We start from the raw sequence: 23,813 nt of genomic DNA on the forward strand, positions 1-23,813 counted from the left end.
ATTTAAATAAATATTTAACCTTATAGTTCAGTTTGAGGTCAGCCTGGACTATATACACAGTGAATTCTATGCCAACCTGGGCTATAGAACTTAACTGCATCTCAAAACCAAACCCAAACCAAACCAGACAGACAGACAGGAATCAATTTGTTATTCCTACAAACCTGTGTAACATTTCTAGATGAAACTAAAATGTTCTAAAATCATACAGCTAAACTTTTGTTCATATCTAGCGATACCTCTTCAGGGTCTTTATGGGCAGAAGAAGCACACCTTCCCCTAGCTCCTCCTACCCTTGCACCGCAGACACAGCTCTCTCTGCTGTGCTGACTCAGAGACAGGGCCCACTCTGACTGAGTCACTTTGTCCTAATCTATCTCAGGAGAAACTTCCTAAATGTCACACCAACTAGAATGGCTGAAATTCAAAGGTTCAAAAAAAAATGTAGAGAAACCAGAACATTTTAATGAGGCTGATGGGAATAAAAAAGTAGAAGAGTGACTTTGGGAGACAGATTAGCATCCTCAAATGACTAAATGAGTTATCATGTGATGTTGCAATTTGACCTCCCTGTCCCATACCAAAGAAATTAAGACATGCTCAAACAGAATCTTTTACATGAATGTCCATAAACAGCATTATTTATAGTTAAATGGTATATAATGACAAATGGAATTTTTTAGCTACAAATCATCTTTAGCTATCTACATACAGAGTTCAAGGTTAGTCTGGGTTACAGGCGATCCTGCTTAAAAAAAAAACTGTATAAGTTAACCTGAGCAAGTAAGTTCTGCACTAATAACGTGAACTGTCTCCCAACATTAGCACTCGCTGTGCACCTCCTCACAACAGCAGGCTCACACTCACTGCACATGGCCTTTAAGGTAGGTTCACTCTACTGCCTCAGGAAGTCAGGCCCACACTACCCAATGCAAGACCCTCACTACACACTAACTCCCAATGTAAGGCTTTCCTGTCTGCTCCCTGTCAGTGCAGGCCCTCACTGTCCAGTACATATTGATGTCACCTGTCACCCTCACTGTGTTAACACCTCATCCACAGGCTCTCTTCCTAGTGTTCATTCAGTCCCTGAGCAGGAAGGACTATTCTCTGCTCAGACAGGTATGCTGACACACCTTGAGGCCACCTGGCATCTCTTATGGAGGTACCAGGACTCAAACACCTACATGGGGAATGTATGTCTGAGTCAAAGCCATTTGGTCAGTTTGTATTCTTTAGTCATTCTGAAAACAAAGGAATGGAAACTGTATCCTTCAGAATTTTATCTGAAAGTTAACTTAGATCTACTATTTCCAAAGACTCTGCTGGGTAGCCATCAAAGCAACTCTTGGTTGCCTGAATAAATACACAACACAAACTCTTACCAGCAAAATGGAGTCTGGTACAGAATTACTTAACTTTAGAACATAGAAGAGAATATGCCTTAAAAATCAAGCTTCCTACCTCAATGTCAAATACTTCCACAGTACTATCCAGCAGCTTCACTCTGATGTGCAGGTGCTTCTCCTGCGTCCTGGGTGAGAGGGTCTGCTCCGGTTCCAGGGTACTCACTCCAACAGAAGTCTGGCCGCCCAAGCGTGTCCCGGAAGTTGGCAAAGCTCTGTATGTTCCTTCTATCTCCCCCATTCTTCATTAGTTGAAGGAGGAGGAAACACTAAAACAAAAACATACTAAATCACTACATTATTTAGATATTAAAGCAATGTAAAAAAAATTGGGCTCATAAGAACCCACAATATTTTATATTTAACTTCTATAAGTTTTAAATTACATTAAAATAAGGAACAGAAAGTTTTTCTTCATCTATACATATGGTTGTAGCACAAAAATCAATAAAATTACCCCTAGTAATATTTCCAAGGTTCTCTGAACCAGGCACATATATTAACTCAATGGACCTCCCAGAAGCCATCATGAGTGACATCATTACCACTCACCTGGGAGAGGGAGAACACCTATGACTATCTCTCTTCCCAGAACTGCTCAATACCCAGCATGCCTTCCTTCTTCAGCCCAGTCACATGTGCTAACAATTAGGTTCAAGTGCTGGACACTGTCCTTTCTAGTAAAAGTGATCGAAGAACATTAACATGTGACTGGCATTGTCATACTAATCTGAAGCAGCCATGGACCTGTCTTTTTATATTGGCTCAGTGTGCAAAGAAGGCCACCAGGGATGAAGCCAACAAACATGAAAACAGCCAGACTCATCTTTGCCAGCTTCATACTCCTTGTGCTTTCTAGAGCAGAGCAGTTGCACTGGTCATTTGGAAGGAAATCGGAGGTACGGCACCAAACGGCAGTCCAGATGAGGACCTGGTGAATCCACACACCTGCCGCACCCACCTCAAACCCACCATAATACTGGCATCACCGTGCAAGACCATTTAATAGATGACACAAAAGGTCCAAGAGGGCCAGGGTCATTTTCAGTCCTCCTGTGGCACTACAGGAAAAGCCTGTTTATAGGTTGTCAAGTCTAATAGGGTAATATCCTTGCTGTCTTTAACAAAGTGCAAGCTAAGTATCTGCTTGAATCTATAATATTGTTTTTCCTTGTACTAAGGTACTTACTACTTATGGAAATTTTCATTTTTAAATATATTATTTACATTAAAAAATCAACTTAAAGAAAATTAAGGAGTAGGGCTGTGGCCTGGTTATTACAGTGTTTGCCTGGCATGAACAAAGTCCAGAGTTCAATACCCAGCATCACACAAAGCAAGGTGGTGGCAGCACACACCTAATTTCAGCACACAGGAGCAGGAGTTTGGGTCTGAGTTCAAGATCATCCTTGATTACATAGCAAGTTCAAGGCCAGCTTGGTCTATATGGGACCATCTCTTTTAAAAAAAAAAAAAAAAAAGCTAAACAAGCTGGGTATAGGGGTCATGCCTTAAATTTCAGCATGCAGGAGGCAGAGGCAAAAGACACTCTGTGAGTCTGAGACCAGCCTGGTCTACACAGTGAAAACTTACCTTTAAAACAACAAACAACAAAGAGAAAAAGAAAAAGGAAAAATGTTTAACAGTAAAACCAGGATAGCAAAAGATACATGCCCATGTGGTAGAAGTGAGACACAAACACCAGATGTCTAACCAATAAAGAATGCAGTCTGCAAAACTGACTGCACGTCTCTTAAATCACTTTGTGAATGTTTTCTGTTAACTATAGTCTTTTTTTGGGGGGGGGGGTTTCTCTGAACTGTAGTAACCTCTTAAAGAATTTATTTCACTTGGGCTGTAGCTGTAGCTCAGTGGCAGACTATTAGCCCAGCACTAAGAAAACAAAAACCAACAAACTCACTCAATCCCCAGCCCATTCTCTTTTGTGTCAACCACTCCTGCGGGTCCTTCCCTGTTTTCACACATATCTTATCAAGACAAACCAAACAAGGGGTCTTGTAGCCTTTGAACTACATTTGAAAAGCTTCTTCATAATTCACTGCCAACCAATTCCTTCTTAAAACCACATCCCACAAGGATCTTGGTTGAGAAGTGCTGCAAGCTCCCGGTTTATCAAAGAAGGGTAAATCTTTTGGCAAAGTGCAACATATGGGCCAGTGAGCAGGCTCAGCAAGTAAAGGCACATAGCCAAGCCCAATGACCTGGGCTCTACCCCAGGGTTCACATGGTGGAAGGACAGAACTGACTGCAGAAAACTGTTCTCTGGCCTCCACAAATGTACCACATATGTGCACCCACACATATGCACACAAATATTTTAAAAAACAAGTATAATGAGAGAGCAAAATGATGAAGTGGTACATAATTGTACCAAGTTAGTTTTCCACCTCAATTCCTGTATAAAGTGGTTCAGAACAATGAATAATCCAACTACTTACATGTGACACTCAGGTAGCTGTGACCCACTCTCTAGTCTGTACGCCCCTGAATGCAGGGACTAGATTCTCACTCTGTCTGCTAGCTAAGTAGTTACTTAGTACCGTGGCATTAAAGACATTGCACTGTCTCATCAAGCAGTATACTGTATAGACTGTCGTGCGTAAGACTGAAGACCAACCACAGCAGACCAGTACTTAAGAGTGCCCTACTGTTAGTATTAACATGCGTCTATGAAGCTTCAAGAACTACACTCACGGACGTTTTCACTTCACTTTCACAAAATTTTAATGCAAAAGAGACTGTAAATGGAGACTTCTATCTTTAGGGTACGAAACAGTGGCCTCTATGCTCTTCATCTGTTTACATTTATAAAATACTGGAATCATCCAGCGTTCTGCTAAAGTTTGAGCATGAACTGTTCCCAAAGGTCCCAATGTTAAAGGCCTGGCTACCATCTGATGGGCTTTTGAGAAGTGACTGAATTATGAGTGCTCTAACCCTAAGGTGGATTAACCCACCGCCAGGTCCCTAACTGGATGGCGTTATTGCCTTAGGGCCACTTTACTCCACCACACGCTCTCTGCCATGCTGTTCTTTCACTACAAATGGACTCAGAAGCAAAGAGGAAGTGACTGTGGACTAAAACCTGAGACTGATTCAGATAAAGCCCTCTTCCCTGGAGTTGTTGGCTCAGGTGTTTTGTTAGTGATGGGAAAACTGATGAACTTAAGTTAGTTCTCCTGAAACAATGAATGTGTTTCAAAGCCAGTCTTCCCTGAAGGAAGGCTACAACTCTGAAAATACATAGTCAAAATACGTTTTTAGAAGCTATTTACCAAATTTATCTTACTATGTAATTATCACTTGTATTTTCATATGTATCAGTTTAGAGACAGGATTTTATTTATTATATTCCCTGACTCAATCCTCCTCTTGACTCTCACAGGTTGAGCAATGGGTACCTGACACTGGGCTCAGCTTCTATATTAAAAGGGAAAAATTGCTCAGGTTTTCTGTTGTATTTGTTTTTCAAGATAGGGTTTCTGTGTAGCCTTGATTGTACTGGAATCCACTCTGTAGGTCAGGCTGGACTCGAACTCAGAGATCCATCTACTTTTGCCTCCTGATGCTGGGATTAAAGGTGTGTGCCACTATTACCCAGCTTGTATTTGTTGTTAGAAGGTTGCATCCAACCATGCAATGCTAAGAAAATGAACAAAGATAATTAAAGGGCCTAGAAGTATACACTGTGTTGGAAAAAAACAACATTAAATAGAAAATGCAAGGGAAGTTATTGCTAGTACACTCAGAATAAGAGTCCCTCTCTTAAATAGGTCACAGCGTAACTCCTAGGGCAGATAGAATTCACTTTATAAAGCATTAAGCCACACAGAGTGGTGGCATACACATGCATCTAGGAGGCTGAGGCAGGTGGTCAAAAGTTCAAGATCAGCTTTAACAAAAGCTCTTAACCAGTGGGCAATCTCTTTAGCCCAGTCCCTTTATTATTTTTATTTTTTATGTGTATAGGTGTTTTACCTGCATGTATGTCTGAGCACCTCATGAATGCAGTGCCTGAAGAGGCCATAGAGAAGCATCAGATCTCCTGGAACTTAAATTATGGACAGTCATGAGCCACCAAATGGGTGCTGGGAACTGAAGTGATCCTTTTTCAAAAAATATTTATTTATTTCTATGTGTGCTGCATGCCTATAGGAGCCTGTAATGTGGAAAGAAAGCATTGGATCTTCTGGTACTGAAGTTACAGGTGGTTGTGAACATCATGTGGGTGTTGGGAGCTGAACCTGGGTCCTCATGCAAGAGCAGTAAGCTTGCCTGCCTTTCTCCCTCCCCCCCATTACTTATTTTGTATGTGAGTGTTTTGCTTGCATGTATGTCTATGTGCCAAATGCATGCCTGATGTCTGGAGGTCAGAGGATCCTCAAACAAGGTTCCCTGAAACAAGTTATGGACAGTTGTGAGCTGTCATGTGGGTGCTGGCAATCAAACCCAGGTCCTCCGCAAGAACAAATACTCTTAAACACTCTCTCAGAAACAAAACAGATGAAGCTAGAGAGATGACTCAGCAGTTAAGAGCACTTGCTATTCTTGCAGAAAACCTGGGTTGAGTTCCTAGCACTCACATCAAGAGGCTAACAGCCATCCACAGCTCTAGTTCCAGGGAATCTGATACTCTTCTGGCCTCTGAAGTCCAATGCACACACATACAAAACAAATCTTAAAAAAAAAACCTACAAAATTAAGTCATATGTTCACACTGTATGTTTATATTTAGCAGACACTTAACCAGAGTCTTCTTTGAGCCTTGATCTGGTTACCAAGATTTTTGCTCTTCCTGAAGAAAGGCACAGTCTACCGTACACAGTAAGGGAACTAGCTAGAATTCTGGTGGGCAGTGAACATCTGCTTTCATTGATGTAAATTTAACTCTAACCATAGCTGTAACTTTTCATTTAACATTAATTAGCTCATTGGCCATAAGAGCAAAAGAAACAGAAGAACTCGAGGGATATCAAAGCTCTCCTGAACTACACAGCTTACCAGGGAAACCTCTGCAAGCTTACACACCTTCTGAGCCGTGACCTTTGTCTTTCTTTTCATCTGGTTCAAAGAGAGTCATTCACAGAGCTACAGCTGAGACCCAGAGTCCTAACACACTCTTATTCACACTGGTTTGGAAAAGAAATGACCCTGGAGGCGCTCTGCTGCAAATTCAGACAATCCTGTTTGCTTTTCCGCAACGGTGAGTAGTGTGTGTCAACCACTCACTTAACAAGTACTCGTGCTAAGTCCCTGCTTGAGACTTAAGGTTAAGACTTGAAGCCTAGGTGTATCACCAAGTTCAGGAGAGATGAAAAGAACTTGATAGAACACTGGTAGACAGCAGTAGTGAGGGAATGCCGGGCAGCCTTTCTCTCTGCTCTCTCAGATGCTTCGGGAATAGAAGACCACTGGGCTCTTACTGCAGAAGCACAGGGTGCTTCACTCAGTATCGTTGCTTTCATCTGACAGGAGGAAAATTTGAAGGAGGGGAGTATGCCCTGAATCTGCCTTATGTAAGATATAACCTAACAGGAATGAACTTTATTTTGTTTTGTGTGCTTATAAATAAATATTAAGAAGCTTAGGATAGAAACACAGTTCCGGGAGCCTATGGTCCACTTCTGCCCTGTCGTGGAATCTGCTGGAGCACCACCCCCAGATGTCCACAGAAAGGCAGTGCAAAGAACCAGAACTCAAGGAATTTTCTCATCTTTTTTTCCATGTGAATGGAATGCTTTGTAGTCTGCATTCCTAAAAATATCTCTGGTAGCTGGATACAATTTCCATCATTTTGTACCATTCACTACAAATCTGGCTGCTTCGGTATGTTCCCATTTAAAAGTAATAATTTAAAAACCCTGTGACGTGTCATTTCCTAGAGTTGGAAAATTCAGCTTAAAAGTTGGCAAAGGCTTTGGGGATGGTGGTGATGTAACAGATGTCTGCTCTGGAAAGGGCTGCTGACTGTGGGGGGATGTATAGGACGGAACGGGTATGAAAAAGCTCTGCACTAAAACTGGATGGACAGACAGACAGACAGGGTGCTACAGAACACTTAACCAGAGTCTGCTTTGAGCCTTGATCTGGTTACCAAGATTCTTGCTCTTCCTGAACAAAGGCACAGTCTACCGTACACAGTAAGGGAACTAGCTAGAATTCTGGTGGGCAGTGAACATCTGCTTTCCTTGAAACCCTGGGTCTTGTGGGAGACTCCAGAGTCAAAATTCTTTATTGACTAACCAAAGAGACAGAATATCATACTTTCATTTTCATGAAATCTGTCTTACAGGTCTAAAATTTACTCAATATTAAGAACTTAAAAAACAAACATTTATATTTGTGTGTATGTGTATGGGCACATCTGTGCCACATCATGTATGTGGAGGTCATAGGATTACTTGTGGGAGTTGGTTCCATGTTAGTCCCAAGGATGGAAACTCAGGACATTAGGTTTGGCAGCAAATGCCTTTACTGGCTAAGCCATCTTACCGGACCGTGAGTCAGCTTTCATAGCTGGTGATAAATGGACTCCTACCCAGTCCTCCAATCTTGGGCTACACCCCTGCAGCATAGCAAGAGATGGGTGCCTCATTCTCTAAGCACAACTGACTAAAAAAAGATAATAAGTAAGCAAGTTAATCAATACGCAGAAGCTGAAAAACAATGTTGGTTTTATATTACAGGGCAAGGTTCAAAGACCCGAAGAAAAACAGCTAGCTAGGCAGATGGGCAGGTGTGAGCGAACATCCACACCCTTCCCAGGAGTCTCATTGTATAAACATACACCACTGCTCCAGACACAGATGCACTGCCAGTTGGTAGCTGACGTGGCCTCAGCACCACAGAAACCAGACCTGGAGTCATCCTCTACACAAATGTGACCCTTGCAAACACTGGTTCTGCCATCCTCAGCAAGATCAGCCAAGAGATCTTGATGCTGGTGACTGTTAAGGCTTTAAAGGCCATAAAAGATCTGGGAAGATGGCTCAGTTGTAAAGTGCGTGCTGTACAAGGCTTAAAGACTTGAGCATGGATCCCCAGAGTATTGTGAGATATTTGTACACTGTGTGAAGATGTGTTGCTGTGATTGCTGTAATAAAGAACCGAATGGCCAATAGCTAGGTGGGAAGAGGTTAAGCAGGACTTCCAAGGACAGAGAAGTTAGGCAGGACTTCTGGGGATAGAAGAAAAAAGGCGGAGTTGCCAGTCAAATGTGGAGGAAGCAGGATGGGCAGTATAGACAAAGTTAACGCCATGTGGCAGAATGCAGATTAACATAAATAGGCTAGTTTAAGTTATAAGAGCTGGTTGAGACAAGCCTAAGCTAAGGCCAAGCTTTCATAATTAATAAGAAGTCTCTGAGTTGTTATTTGCAGGCTGGCGGTCCAAGACAGTCCGACAAGGAAGCATGCTACACCAGAACTCACACAAACAAAGTGTGCCTGCAATCCCAGTGCTGGGTAGGCTGAGACAGGCAGCTCCTGGGCGTCTGCTGGCCCAGCAGTCTCAATTTGTAAGCACTGAATTTAGTCTCTTAGCCACTTTAAAAAAAAATTGCTGTGATAAAATACCATGTCCAAGGCAACTTATAAAAGACTTTGGGGCCTACGGTTTCAGAGGGTTAGAGTCCATGATGGCAAAACAAAGGCACTGGGACAGGAACAGCCAAGAGCTTATCATATCTTGACCCAATGTTTGGAAGTAGAAAGAACAAGACACACTGGGACTGGCAGGAGTCTATTGAAACCTCAAACCCACCCCAAGTGGAATATCTCTTACAAAAAGTCGGTACATACTTCAGAATCCTTTGCAAACAGTCCACCAACTGGGAACTAATATTCAAATATACGATCCACATTTAGTAAGAGACTTTCTAAAAAGTGACTGAAGATGGCACCTGATGTCAACATATATCCATACACGTGTGTGCACACCCACGGTATACACACACTGAGGCAGGCATTTGCTGAAATGAGGACAGCAGATGGAAAATTTAGAACTATTACACACAGATCCAGTCCCAACTCCGTTGTAAGCTTCTCAATGGAGCAAAACCTGAAAGCTGATGCGCCAACTAGTTTATAGTACTTATAGCCAAAAATAAAATAAGCCCCCTGAAGCTCTGTGATCAGTCTTCTGAGCGAGGCATGTCTAGCACTAGCTATAGAATAAAGCCTTTGGGGCTGGAGAGATGGCTCAGCGGTTAAGAGCATTGCCTGCTTTTCCAAAGGTCCTGAGTTCAATTCCCAGCAACCACATGGTGGCTCACAACCGTCTGTAATGAGGTCTGGTGCCCTCTTCAGGCCTGCACACAGACAGAATATTGTATGCATAAAAATTTAAAAAAAAAAAAAGAATAAAGCCTTTGGCCAGGCAGTGGTGGCGCACGCCTCTAATCCCAGCCAACACTCAGGTGGCAGAGGCAGGTTGATCGCTGTAAGTTTGAGGACAGCCTGGTCTATAAGAGCTAGTTTCAGGCTCCAAGGCTACAGAGAAACCCTGTCTCAAGAAAAAAAAAAAAAAAAGAATAAAGACCCTTCACACAAACAGCACGGAATGAACCAGCCACCGGGTCCAAAGACATGCCTCTGGACACAACTGATAGTTATACACCTTACAGCTTTACTTTCACTCCCCAGTTGTTTAAGTATCTGAACATTAACTAAATTTATAATTTCCTTCACTGGAGGCTTCAGACAATTGCTAGATGTTCTAACTATATGTAAAACAAAATTCTGAAACTGAAAAAAATCTTTTTGCAGTGGCCTCATAAGCACTAGGTAAGTACCGTAGGTCCAGGTGTAACCACCAAGGATAACAAGAAGCTACCTGCATTCTTGGCTCCTGGCTCCTTCTAAGGCAGGAAGAATATATTGAAAACACATGTTCTAACCTCTCTATTCTGGTATCAGCCGAAAGAGATCCCCACAGAACTCCAATCACATGAGTGGACCACCGAAATCCAGGCCAGCCTCATTATTTCAATGTAGCTGATTAGTACCCTTAATTACATATGCAAAGTGTCCTGTTTATGTATCACATTTCCAGAATGAACACTAAAAATTAATGGCCACAGAGGCCACAATCCTGCCAGTCTTAGGGTTTTTACTGCTGAGATGAAACACCATGACCAAAAAGCAAGTTGCGAAGGTTTATTTGGCTTACACTTACACAGCATGGCTCATCACTGAAGGAAGTCAGGACAGGAAGTCAAAGAAGGCAGGAATCTGGAGGCAGGAACTGATGCAGAGGCCATGGAAGGGTGCTGCTTATTGCTTCCCAGGCTTGCTCAACTTGCTTTATTACAGAACTCTGGACCACCAGTCCAGGGATGGACACACCCACAATGGGTTGGGCATTTACCCACCAATCAATAATTAAGAAAATGCCTTACAGCCAGATCTTACTGGGGCATTTTCTCAACTGAGGTTCCCTCCTTTCAGATAATTGGACTTTGTGTAGCAAGCTGACATATGACTAGCCAGCACACTCACAATCACAAAGTTCTCAGACCAGTTCAATATTTTCACTGCAGTTTTAGTCTGTGAGCATTTCCTTGGGTTTTCGTATATGAGTATCTTTGGATTATATCCTAGACTTTTAAAACACTCTACTAAAAAAAAAAAATAAATAAATAAAACACTCTACTGTTGGAATCTTATTTTAGTCCTATGGAGCATACTGGTATTCTGATGAGCAGACACTGGCCTGACTGGAGTTAGGCTGCCAGACTCATCCAGTCTTCTGCGGAATATTGTCAGTGAAATTCCATTTCAGAACCCTGATATTCCCCAGTAAAACCCTACTTACCCTGTGTTCCACTCACCCTGATGCTAGAACTGCAGAGGCCAGAAGAAAGCATAGGGTCCCTTGGAACTGGTTGTGAACTGGCATGTGGGTTTGGGGAATTAAACACAGGTACTCCGGAAAAACAGCCAATGCTCTTATCTGATGAATCATCTCTCCAGACCCTGGTTCTCAGTTTCTGACTCACATATGCTCAGAGTTGAGCCTCTAAGTCCAAAAACTTTAAGGGGCAACTTTCTCTTTGGGACCTCTCTGGTATACTTTGCTCTCTTTTCAGTCCCTTAGCCAGAAATTTGGGGTTTTAGCAGTGCTGTTTGCCCACAAATTGTACTTTGCCTGGAATGGAGCTCCAAGAGGGAAGAGAGGAAAGAAGCAACTGCTAGAGAAATGACTGAGAAGCAGAGAGAAAACAGTGGACTTCCCCACTCTCTGCTGGAGCCCACCTCCAGGTTCTGAACATTCTGATGGCAGATCAGGGAATGGTGAAGGAAAACAGGTGGCCTTCATCTCCACTGCCCATTACCTTTTGCTTGTCAGAGTCTTCCACAGCTGCATCACACGCACATCCAGATGTTCTAACTAATGAGTGGAGGGCCGGGATGGAGTGTGCACTCCCAGAAACTAAGCTCCATTATCACATTTTAAACCACAAGCCAAAATAAACCTGTACTCCTTTAGAAACAAGCCCAAACATGTTTATGGTGGGTCTCACTGGGAAAGAGTAAAGGACCAATTTTTACTTGTCTTTCCAATGTAAAATTCTTTCCCAACTGTTTAGAGTAATGGATATATATTACCTTTGAAATCACACAGCTTCCAGAGAAGGCAAAAATACTGTCTCTTGTCTAAGAGTTACAGTTGTTCTTGTTGTTTTCCTAAAACAGTTTAATTAGTAAATATTTTTAGTTGAGCATATAGTGGTGTATGTCTTTAATGCCAGCACTTGGAAGGCAGAAGCAGGCAGATCCTTGAGTTTGGGGCCAACCTGGGCTACAGAGTGAGTTCCAGGACAGTCAGGCCTACTTGTTTCAAAAACCAAAATAAAAAAAAATACATAAAAACTTTTAACACTGGAATTAATTTTGATATTGTGGCCCACTCTCCATATTAACTACTACTGAAGAAAATTTGACTTTAGTAAAATAGACAAAATATTTAGTCAAGCTTTGTAAGTTTATTTCCAACGTTACTTCCTCCTTCTCAAACAAATGGCTGAGGAAAATGCACTTAGGACCTGCACACCACACACTGCTGGTTTACTTGGCATCAAACACGGAGTATAAAACTACCCCAATAAAAGTTGATAAACAAATAGTCTGGCTCAGGTCTCTAGGTCTCTCACATGAGCCTCAGTTCCAAGGGACTGGTGAGGCCCCACGCAAAGTGTTCCTATGGTCATAAGTCTCTGTAAAATTTACCAAAACACTATTCTGATTGTAATCACTTATGATTGTTGGATCTTTCCCGTGTAACTCTGCCTGTGCCATTCTCCCCTATGAGAAGGTACACTGGAGGAACAGTTGGCACTTCTGGGAGCCAGATAAAGACCCATTAATGTGAATGGACATTTAAGTTTCCCGTAGTTAATTTATGTATATTCAAATGAGATGAACTCCTGAACACCCTGGGTGGCCCTAGGCAAACAACACAAATGGGTCCACCAATATCTGGCATGGAGGGTACATGGATAATAGAAAAGAAAAAAACCTGAAATACAAGGAGCCGGAAGCTCATTTGTGAGAAAATTTTCAGTAGATTTGTTAAACTCTAGGCAGAGTTCAGTTCTCAGAAGAAAAAGTAAAAATCCTTACCTATCAGAAAAATAGGTCAGTAATATAGAACTATAATTGTAAATATGCCTTAGATGAATATTTTTCTTCCTTATTAAATGTAATTGTGAAAAAGAGAATAAAATCTTTCCACCCTGTACCCACCCCAGGAACACAAAGCTGTTTGTATACAATTATAAAATATATCTATATGTGAAATCATAAATCATGTATTCTATCACTAAAAAATTATCAGCTATTCTAGAAGAATAGATGAATTCTATTTTCTCACTGTCATGAAAAGGAAATTAAAAATACATAGCTAAGAAAAAAGGGATTATATGTCTGGTAATAAATGTTGCCTCCTTTCCAAGAAGTCTCATGCATCCCAGACTGTCTTGACGACCCTGAACTTCTTGTTTTCCTGTCTCTATGACCCATGCTGAGATCACAGGGATCCACCGCTATGTCAGGCTTATGCGGCACTGAGAATCACACTCAGGGCTTTGTGTATGCTAGGAACGCGCTCACTCTTTATCAACTCAGCTACAATCCTAGCTCCTTACTTTTTTGCATACTAAACAAATGTTTATTTAATGAATTAACTTTTATTTGTAACCTTATTCATTTAAAGAGATTTACATTTAATTTTAAATTGTGTGTGTGTGTGCCCCTGAGCTTGCATTTCTAGTGCGGGTATCCACAGAGATCCTTCTGGAGATGGATTTTTGGCTGATGTGAGCTGCCTATCCTTTTCTAATTATATATGCCTCAGGTTTCACAAAACCTAGCATCAGACTTTGCTCCCCCACAAGACTTTACTATTACTGTATTATATTACTGATTTATTATTTTGTATTTCAAACATTTAAACATTATTTAAAACTTTTTCTGATACTCCAGAAACTTTAAGTGTTTAAGGATACAGGACCTTCTACAGGGGAAAATCCCTGCGGTACAGTGGAATGGTCGAGGGTAAGTGCATTAAAGTGAGGATGGCAGAGGGCTGGCAGGTGGAGGAGCAGCTGGGATGGAGGGAGAGTCGAAGTAAAGAGTTATCAATACTCATACGCATGACAGTAGCTACTATGTCCCAAGTGACTCCCACTACCAGAAGGCCCAGATCAAGTCCTTTGCTTTACACTGTGCCATTTATAGCTCACAAGCACCTGTAATAGGTAGCAGTGTTTCCGCACTATAACTCAAGGAATTCCAGAGGAGAATGACTTGGAGTTCCTCACCTCTGCAGATGGCTCCAACTCCATCCTGATTCTACAGTGCACACAAAAGGAGTTGAATGGAGAAAGGAAAGCAACGGAGTAAGCCCACAAGAACATGTGCTCACCGAAGTCACATTTAAAAAAATCACTAGCGCAGTGGCTGCTCCGGCTGCTCATGCTCAATGGGGTTGGGGACTTACAGGAAGCAAGGGATCGAGTGGAGCATACTGCACTCGCCCTTACTCCCAGCACTCCAGAGAAAGAGGCAAGCAGGTTTCTGTGAGTTTGAGACCAGCCTGATCTACACAGCGAGTTCCAGGACAGACCCTGTCTCACTCAGGTGGGGAAGGCAGAGGACAGCCAGCTCAAGACAACAGAGTAGAGCAGAGGAAGCTGCCTGGGGCTGAGCTGTGAGGGCTCCAGCAGGCCGACTAGGGACATTAGGGAGGAGAGAGGAGCCAAAGCAGGGCTCCTCATCATATCCTGTTGTCACGGCGCCTTTGTGTTTTATTTACATTTACTTGTGGACGCGTGTGCACGTCTGACACCGTTCACTTAAAGAGGTCAGAGCACACCTTTTGGGAATCATTTCTCTCCTTCTACCACGTGTGTCCCTGGTTCCAGTGCAGGTCCCCAGGCTTGGCAGCAAGCACCTTTACCCATTTAGACATCTAACCATCCTAAGGTTTGTATCTTTAGGGAGCAATAAACTAAAATACCTTAGTATTTAGGCTTAGTGGGAAATAATCCTATAAGACTAAAACAAAATCACTGAAATCATTCTGCCCTCCTGATTCTGTCCCTGTCCTTATGCATATTTTTACACTTGAACTTTTGTGTGCACATGATTTCACCTTTAAGGTTAAAGGCATATTTGAAACATATTTCCTGGGATCAAAAATGGTTCAAATTATGCTTTGAGGAGGAACAGGAATGAGCTTGCCAAAGAATGTTGACTGGCCAAGAGTACTTACTTAACCACCTGACCGATACAACGTTTGCTTATCTGATTATTTTTTTTAAAAGTGGGATTTCAAAAATCAAAATATCACATACTGGTAGTTGCCTTCCAAAAATAGTCGACCACAATCCTCTCCAACATAAACAAGAAAATGATAGCACTGGGGTTTATCATGCTAAGTTTTAGGAGGTCCCCGACTTTTTAGCTTTCCTCCATAAAGTCAAACCATCATATCAACAGAGCCATTAGCGCCAACTGACTCCACACATACTGACCTGAGCAAGCAGACTAAAGTCGCCCAACTTTTCAATGTGTTCTGGCTGCACACCTAGCCCCGCACGGCGTTGCACGAAGCTCATGAAGGGAAAAGGGGAATCAGACGGTCAAACGGGGGAAAGAAAAATATGAATGTAACTGAGACGGCAGACGGAACTGAGAGAAATCTGTCAACGTGTGAATACAGGTGTTCGTGTGGCTCGAAGCAGGAATGTTTGGAAAGGGGACACTGGCCTATAGACATAAACGGCCTCCCATGGGACCACCCAAGGATTAATCTCTGCTTGAGCAATCCAGTTCACATCCTTCCCTCCAGGCAGGATAACTGTGGCACCACTGTCTAATTCTCTCCCAACTCATCTGACAAACACCCAGGGTTAGCCTGTGCTACTTTCACTTGCTAGTAACAATTACTGAAGTTCATGAAGTTCTTATTCAATGCAAGGTCATTTACACAGCTTCCAAACGTTGATTCTTAGTCTTCACAACAACGCCTGAGGTAAGTACATTTTAAACCCACTCTATGGATAGGGAACCTAAGGCAGGGATAAATGAAGGACATACCTCCTAGTGACCTGCTCTTTGGTAAAGGAATTTGTAGGTATCATCATCTATAAACTCGCTATTAAATGTAGCAAAGCAGGCCATTAGAGACTGGTTTTGCACATATCCCAGAATGTCACCCTAAACCCACCCAAGTTTGCTTCTTCCTGGGCTCGAAAATGGAGTTGTGCACAGGAAGTCACGATGTACATCTCTACTCTCGGCACTCAGAGGCTGAGGTAAGAGGGTGGCGAGCTGGAGGCCAGCCTGGGCTATGGAGAATGTCTCAATAAGAACCGTGGGGATGTGCAACTAGGGCGTGTCCCCTTTGAAGACTTCAGAACCGACAAGAGCAGCCACGAAGTGCTTCACAAATGACTTTCACAAACATTTTCCTTAGCCTACAAGTCAAGCTTACTTCACACCTCCCTATTTCCAACGACCTCTTTCATCTTCCTAACACTGAGAGAATCCGTAGGGCCGACTATGTATGATACTGTCTCCACCAGACCAACGCAAAATCAGTGTTAACCACTAATTACCAAACATTTTCACAGTGACCCAGTCAAAACCACCTCATGGAAACAAAACAAAGCTAGCGAGAAAAGTCACCCTTTAAAGATTTTGCCCTGACTTTGAAGCCATTCCATTTTCTGAACACTATGTATCGACATTATTTCCTGCATGAATGTCTTGTTTTAGTTTCAATTTTTCACCACCATTACTGGGGGCATGAAAGATCCTGAGAAATCACTGCCACGTGTGTAAATGGCAAAGGTGTTTATAATCTAGGGTGAGTAAAACGCAATGGGCCAATACTACTTCTAGATCCTAGCAGAGTAAGAACATTAACACTTGAGCCTCGGTTTTGAAGGAAAGGCAGAGAAGAAAAAACAGGGAGTGGCCAGTGCCCTTCTGGGCTTTCATTTATGGCTCTTGGTGGTGCTTCCCAAGGCTCTTGCTTTGTTGAGCACTGGCCTGGGGGAGGGGGTGGTCTTCAGAAGGGCATTCTAGTGGTCCTTAACCCTCCACGGGACACCCAGTGTCCACGAGAGACGCCGGGACTCTCAATCATCCCCCTTCCTCGACAGCTGGTCTCCACGTGTGATGTCCCTGCCCTCAGTACTCTGCTGACAGCCAGGCTCCGCGCGGAACTCCGCAGCTCCCAGTCCTCCCCAGACTGCCCATTTACATAAGCAACACTCCTGTCCTCAGCGGACTAGTCTCGACCCGAGACCCTCCTCCCTTCGCCCCTCCACGGACAGGCCGTTCACAGACGTGTGTTGTCAACCGCGAACTCGGCGAGGAGCTGGCGCGCCTCACCAAGGCCTCAGTGCCGGGCGTGGACTTTCTCTGGTGGACGGCCAGCCTCAGGCCTGGTCCGACTCAGGTTCCACTGAGGTCCGGCCGACGAAGGAAGCCCCAGCTCGCCCCATCGGCCCTGCGCGGCTCGCCCGCCGCCCCCGCCCACGGCCGCCGCGTCCTCACCGTGCCACACACACCGGCCTGCGACGCCGCCAGCCAGGCCTCCTTCACGTCCGACGCCCGCGCCGCCCGATCCCGACAGCTAGCTGCTTCCCCGCCCCCGCAGCGCGTCCGCCGCAGCCCCGCCCCCCCGCGGACGCACCACCGATTGGCCTGCGGGCGGGTCCTCCCGTCGGGCGCCTGCGAGCGCGGCTCCCAGCTCTGATTGGTGGCCACACGGGGAAGGGCGGGGCAGGAGGGGACCCCAGTGTCCAAGGCAAAGCTGTGCAGCTCCTCCGCGGGTGGATCCGTGCCCCGCACGCTGGGCGGGCCTTCGGTGCTGGGAGGGGTTTGGGGACTCGAGAACTCTGTACTGGGTGGGACTTAGGAAAGCCGCGAGTTCTTAGTCTTTGGCTTGCCGGGAGGATTCGGTCTTGGACCCGGCTTCGGAACTACGGGAACTCTGGCCTGAGTTGGACTCTGGAACGCGGGTGGGCCCTGCGTGAGCCTTGGGCGGGACTGTGGCACAGGGGCGGGTCTCAGTCTACAGGCTGGCTTTGGCAAACAGGGAGGGTCTGGGTGGGGCCTGGGATTGCTCCCGCACCCCTCCCCCCAGCTCGCCGGACTACCCCGACATTTATACTCTTAGTCACGCCCCTGACTGCCATTCGTCGTGTCCCGCCGCCCCCGAGAATAATGGAACTGTAGTCTGTGGGCACCAGGGTTGTTTTTGAGGTGCTGTACCAGAGACAAGCTACGCCAAAGAAGCTCCCTGAAAGCTTTCGTTGTTCCCTTCTAGTTTTGAGTCTCTTTTTGGGAATCAAAACGGTGACAGTAGATTCTGGGCCCTCCATTCCTGTGACTTGCAGTACCCCACTTTCTTGTTCAGTTGGTTAATTGAATGGCCCTGCACGGAGCCCTCTCAACCATGGCCAGGCTAAATAAACCCAGAACAGTTTGCGCATAGTCCCAAATACAAATCCCTGGCCTTTGGAAGAGTCCCCAAGTCAAGATGGGAGTGCCTCGGCCCACTGAGGGTGGGGCCTCTGCTTCCCCAAGGCAACCTAGGAGGAGCACAGGCAGACTGAGCTCAGTAACTTGGGGAGGCCTCCCAACTTCTTCCACCACCCTTGCCTTTCCCTCGAACCAGACAATGCCACTGAGTGTGCTATCAATCATAAGAAAAGTGGCAGGGCAGGGCAGGAATGACGTTAGACTGAGCAACCTAATGACCTAGAGAGCAAAAATCCCACTACCCTGGGGTCAGTGTGCTGCTCAGAAAGCAAGAGGATGAGGGGCCCAGATAGCACTGCCACAGTCAATACAGTGGTCTGGCTGCCCAAATGGGCGTGAGCCCAAGTCGAGGGGGTTTTTAGGGTTGTGTGGGTTTTTGTTGTTTTCTAGTTTTCTAAACAATTTTGTGTCTCCTTCCACCTTGTGTGTCTCAGGACCAAACTCAGGTTTGATCAGGTGAGTGGGAGTACTCAGCTCTGAACCTCTCACCAGTCTCAAGTCTGGTTTTCAAAGTTGCTTTCCTGGGATGGAGGGATGGTTCAGCAGTAAGGAGCCACTGGCTGCTCTTCCAGAATACCTAAATTCGGTTCCTGGCACCCATATGGCTGCTCACGGTTCCAGGAAATCTGACATCCTCTTCTAGCCTCCTTGGGCACCAGACACGCACATGGTACAGACACGTGTATGCATGCAAAATAGTCATACACATAAAATAATGTAAAAATCTTAAAATCTGAGCATGGTGGCTTACACCTCTAATCTCAGCACTATGGAGGCAGAGGCAGGTGGATTTCAATGAGGTGGAGATCAGCCTGATCTACTTAGGGAGTTGTAGGCTAGCCAGGCTAAAGGGAGACTGTCTCAAATACTACCAAAAAATAGTTATTTAAAAAATTATAAAGCTGTTTTTTGAACTTATCTCTTATATGGAGAAACAGAAATATATTTGGAACACTTTTACTTCCCACGATGCTGAACAGTTGTTGCTTCGTTTTCTAATTAGTAAACTTACTTTTGAGGTTTTAGTGTCCATTTTTAGCAAATAATCTGTTGATAATTTGGTAACCTGTACAAAGTTCTATCCCAGCTGTACCATTTCTTCTCAAATATCTGGATTATCACTGGTGAAAACATATGCAGTACTCATGCTATTAATACAAGCAACTCCTGTTTGGATACACAGTTGTCACTGGGGCCCTGAACCTTCCCAGTGAATCTCATGCCTTACTCAAATAAAACGAAGACTGCTCATTTTATTAAACAATAGTGCTTTATTGAAAAAGGGTTAGTTTAAATGGCTACAAAGTTGAAGTGTAAAATGTGTACATTCCTACAGGTACAAGTTAACTTCTTAGTGAGAAAGCAAATATTTATTAGCAAGAGTATGTTTAGATTTGGATGGAAAAACTGAAGGGGGATTTAGAATTGTGGCTGTAAGATCTTCCAGCACACACTCACATTGTCATCCTTCGATGTCGGCTGGCTCTCAGTGGCACCCTTAACTCACAAACACAGGGCTCACACTGAATGCTTGAAAATGCTTTTGTTTAAAAAACAAACAACAAAAAAAAACTTTCTCCAATCAAATTAATGTTAAAATGACCCAAACAGGATTTCCACAGGTGCACTCCATAGTCATCAACAGTTTTCTTGGTAGAAACTTCACACAATTAACCCCCAACCATTCACAGTGATGCAACAGTGAAGGGGCAAAATGAGCAAATGTATTATTTTCTGTAATTTATAACACTTTTTAAGTCTCATTTTATTAGTACTATTGATTTTTGGCCTGAATTACACATGAATCCCTGGCTCATCATCAATCAAGCACTTTCTTCTGCAGCAAAATGACAGCAGAGAACTAGCACCTGCTTTGCTTCCTCCGCACCACCGTCTCCCTCACTCGCCATTTCTGTGGCCATTAACTGACATTAGGGGACAGCGCCAGAGAATATAAGCCAGGTGTGGCTCTGCTCACCTGCTTGCAACACAGATCTGAAATGCCTTTCATTCATGCCACACAGACATTTAACTATACAAACTGAGGAAAATGACAATGGCGGAAAACAGATGAGACAGTCTGCACATAAAAAACTGCTATTTTCCTCCCAGTAGAAAACCACTGAAAAAGGGAAGAATTAGAGGAAAACCTGGCAGGGCAGGCATTTGGGCTTCAAGCGGCATTTTGTGCAAGAGCACCACCCAATCACAAGCCTGGGTTCCTATCTATGCCAGCCAAGGACCATGATTCCCACTGCCACGGCGATCTTTGCACCAAGTTACACAAAGTACATTAAAGTGCAGTATAAAATATAAACATTTTGGTTTCTTTAAAAAAGTATTGCCTTTTAGTTGAGTAGAAAGTTTACTGACTCTTACTGTGTAACGAGTCTTGTTACACTATGAAGTTGGAGCTCACAGCTGCTTTGGTTTTCTCCACAGCACAGCATAATCAGCATCCACAGTATAAAAATCCTTGTAGTGAGTTCTCTACAGAGGTTTGAAAATAATCTGGCACTAGAATCCAGAGCTCTTAAAGTTCAACCCTGAAATCCTGCTTTTTAAAAGCTATTTAAGTATAAACATGTATCTCATTAGATAAATCTCCTCTGTTCTGCCTGGTTAACAGATAAATGTGCAGATGAATTAACCGCACTAACTACAGCAGCAAAAGTGGTTTTAGGTGTTCTGCACAAATATAAAGTTAACAGTGTGTGCTTCGTTCTACTAAGCAAATATGCTGCCACCAAGTCTGCACAACCACCTCTGTTACAGGTATGTCATGTCCACCACACGGGAACATTCTGAGCAAAGAAAAATGTCTAGACATAAATCAAGAGTACTTGTCAATGATTGGTCAGGCCAGCTAAATCAAAGAAATTCACTATTAAGTTATATATGTTGACTGACTTTTAGAAAAAAAATTCTAACATTAGTGGTTAAGGAAGAAGAAAATCAGGATTTACCTCACAAAATATAAAATGTAACATAACAATGAAATATAAATGTTAAAAGTACTTCATACCAGAGGGCAAAAAAAGAGAAAAGAACCAAATATCAAAACCATCAAAAGTTTAAAAAACAACAAAACAAAGTCCCAACTGAAATCCTCAGACACAGCGAGTTAATCCGGATGGGCACACTTTCAAGGGTGTTAAGAAACTTGATGCTGCAGCACTTATCAGGAATACTTTTCTTTTAATCCAAAAGTGTTTTCTGGAGAGCAAAAACAAAACCATGTAAATGGAAGTGATGCATTTATTGCTTTGATCATTAAACAATACTCCCTCTTATGTGAAAGGGCATGAGCTGAGGAAAATGTTCTGTATCTATGACCAGTTAACCAAATCAAGATGCCATTTATGAAGCTCTCTGAAACCATCAGGTTCCATGAAATTAAAGTGTAGAGAATTACACCAGACCACAAATGTAAATGATATGCCCATTTCTAATAGTCACATATTGTTTGCCTTAAAGGCCTGAAGGTCTGTAATCTCCATGCATCAAGGTGACCCTTATTTAGCTGGCATTAATTCTTCTTCCTAGTACCTATACCATTCATCTGCAAAAGCTTTTAATAAATTAAGAAAGTTCTATATGAAGATGTTCACAATATTAATGAGTGTCCAATACTATGTCTAATGAAAGTTTAAAATTTTTTCTTTAACATAAATTATATATGTAACAGAAAATAGGAATGTTTTTATTAGACAGCAGGTGGCAGCAGAGAATGGTTTTTGCTTTTCAATGAAAGGCTAGTGATACAGAATGGTAGGTTCAAAAATGCAAAACACTGGTAAAGCTTAAGACAGAGGAGCCCATGATACTCAAGGTTGAGCTGACAGTGAAGTCACCTTACCTCCCCAACGTACTAATATGCAAACACCACCTCACACATGGTGCCCGAGTGTCCCACTGTCACTGTCACCACCCTGCATCTGCATCTGCATCTGCGCTTGCATCCTTGCAATCATCTCCTGCATGCGGCGAAGCTAGGAACGGGACATGTCAGATACAGTGTTAGTGTTGTCATAATATTTAGTTTTTACTATTTTTCTCAAGAACAGTATGTTCAAATAAAAAGAACTTCCAAACCAATCTAAAAAGTCAGTAATTCATCAAAAGTTCATGTAAATGACAAAATATGCATTAAATTACCAATAAAAAGAAGCAACAGTTAGAGAATATGACAATGAGACAAGAAAGAAGGCTGCTATTACCCTCTGGGGAACAGAAAGGGATAGGGAATGGGCATGAGTCGTCTTTTCTGCTTGGCTAAAAGGTCTTAGCCATGCTTACCCACTGCTACCCTTATCCTTTTTTTTCCCAGTTATTTTTGAGACACATTATCATGTAGCCCAGGCTAGAACAAAACTCCCTATCCAAAAATATTTATAATTAATTTATTACAATTTTCTTTCTTCCTTTTTTGAGTCATTATACACAAATCTTTTAAATTTATGTGTATATATGTAATATACACATTTTAAAATATATTTATTTGGTTATCAACTATTCTCTACAATGTTTCTGTAACCAGAAGGGCAAGGCTCTTCTCATGAGTCCAATTTAAATGCGCTCTCTGTACCTCACTTGCTTACTTATTCCTTCAAACATTAGGCTTACTTTACCCAGGAAAGATAAGAGCATTCATTCATTCAGTCTCTAGTAACAGTTTTGCTAACAATAAAAGGCAATGTGACTGATTTTCAGAAAATGTTCAAAAATCTTTTTCCTATTATCCTCAAATGGATAATAACCAATTGAGAAACACATCAAGGCTGCAATTTGCATTCATCACTAAAAAAAGGGTAGAAATACATAGGACTTAAATGGTGGAGAAGTTAGGAAATGCTTCTAATAAGATTGTAAAGATTAAAATAGATATAACATTGTGGATAGGACAAGTTGCTATAAAAATTCAGTCTTCTGAACATATACCTCAAGGATAATAATTGGTAGGAGTCTGGAGATGTAGCTCTGTGGTCTACCACAGAGTGCTTACCTAACATGCAGGAACCCCTGGGTTCAGTCTAAAAAGGGCTCAGTGGTTAAGAACAATGGCTGTTCTTCCTGAGGACCTGAGTTCAATTACCAGCACCCACACGAAAGCTCACAACCACCTATAACTCCAGTTCCAGGGGATCTGACAGCTTCATACCAATGTACATAAAATAAATTTAATGAATTATGCCGGGCGGTGGTGGCGCACGCCTTAATCCCAGCACTTGGGAGGCAGAGGCAGGCGATCTTTGTGAGTGGAGACCAGCCTGGTCTACAAGAGCTAGTTCCAGGACAGGCTCCAAAACCACAGAGAAACCCTGTCTCA

General features: G+C 43.1%; 2 protein-coding genes across 2 annotated transcripts in view; both read right to left on the reverse strand.

The window, feature by feature from the left end:
- The window catches only part of Farp2 (FERM, ARH/RhoGEF and pleckstrin domain protein 2), a 110,120-nt gene extending 92,495 nt beyond the window's left edge, over nucleotides 1-17,625 (reverse strand). Inside the window, exons 1-2 of the mRNA XM_050125941.1 lie at nucleotides 17,495-17,625; nucleotides 1,465-1,675 (exon numbers count right to left, since the gene is read on the reverse strand). Coding sequence (XP_049981898.1) covers nucleotides 1,465-1,647 — 183 coding nt within the window. The 5' untranslated portion in view covers nucleotides 1,648-1,675; nucleotides 17,495-17,625. The remainder of the gene's footprint in view (nucleotides 1-1,464; nucleotides 1,676-17,494) is intronic.
- A 4,718-nt stretch (nucleotides 17,626-22,343) lies between these two features.
- The window catches only part of Septin2 (septin 2), a 31,513-nt gene continuing 30,043 nt past the window's right edge, over nucleotides 22,344-23,813 (reverse strand). Inside the window, exon 11 of the mRNA XM_050125994.1 lies at nucleotides 22,344-22,476. Within this exon, the coding sequence (XP_049981951.1) occupies nucleotides 22,375-22,476 (102 nt within the window). The 3' untranslated portion in view covers nucleotides 22,344-22,374. The remainder of the gene's footprint in view (nucleotides 22,477-23,813) is intronic.

The sequence above is a fragment of the Alexandromys fortis genome, unplaced genomic scaffold (assembly GCF_014885135.2).
Source record: "Alexandromys fortis isolate MF-2015 unplaced genomic scaffold, M_Fortis_MF-2015_v1.1 scaffold_254, whole genome shotgun sequence".
NCBI lineage: Eukaryota > Metazoa > Chordata > Mammalia > Rodentia > Cricetidae > Alexandromys > Alexandromys fortis.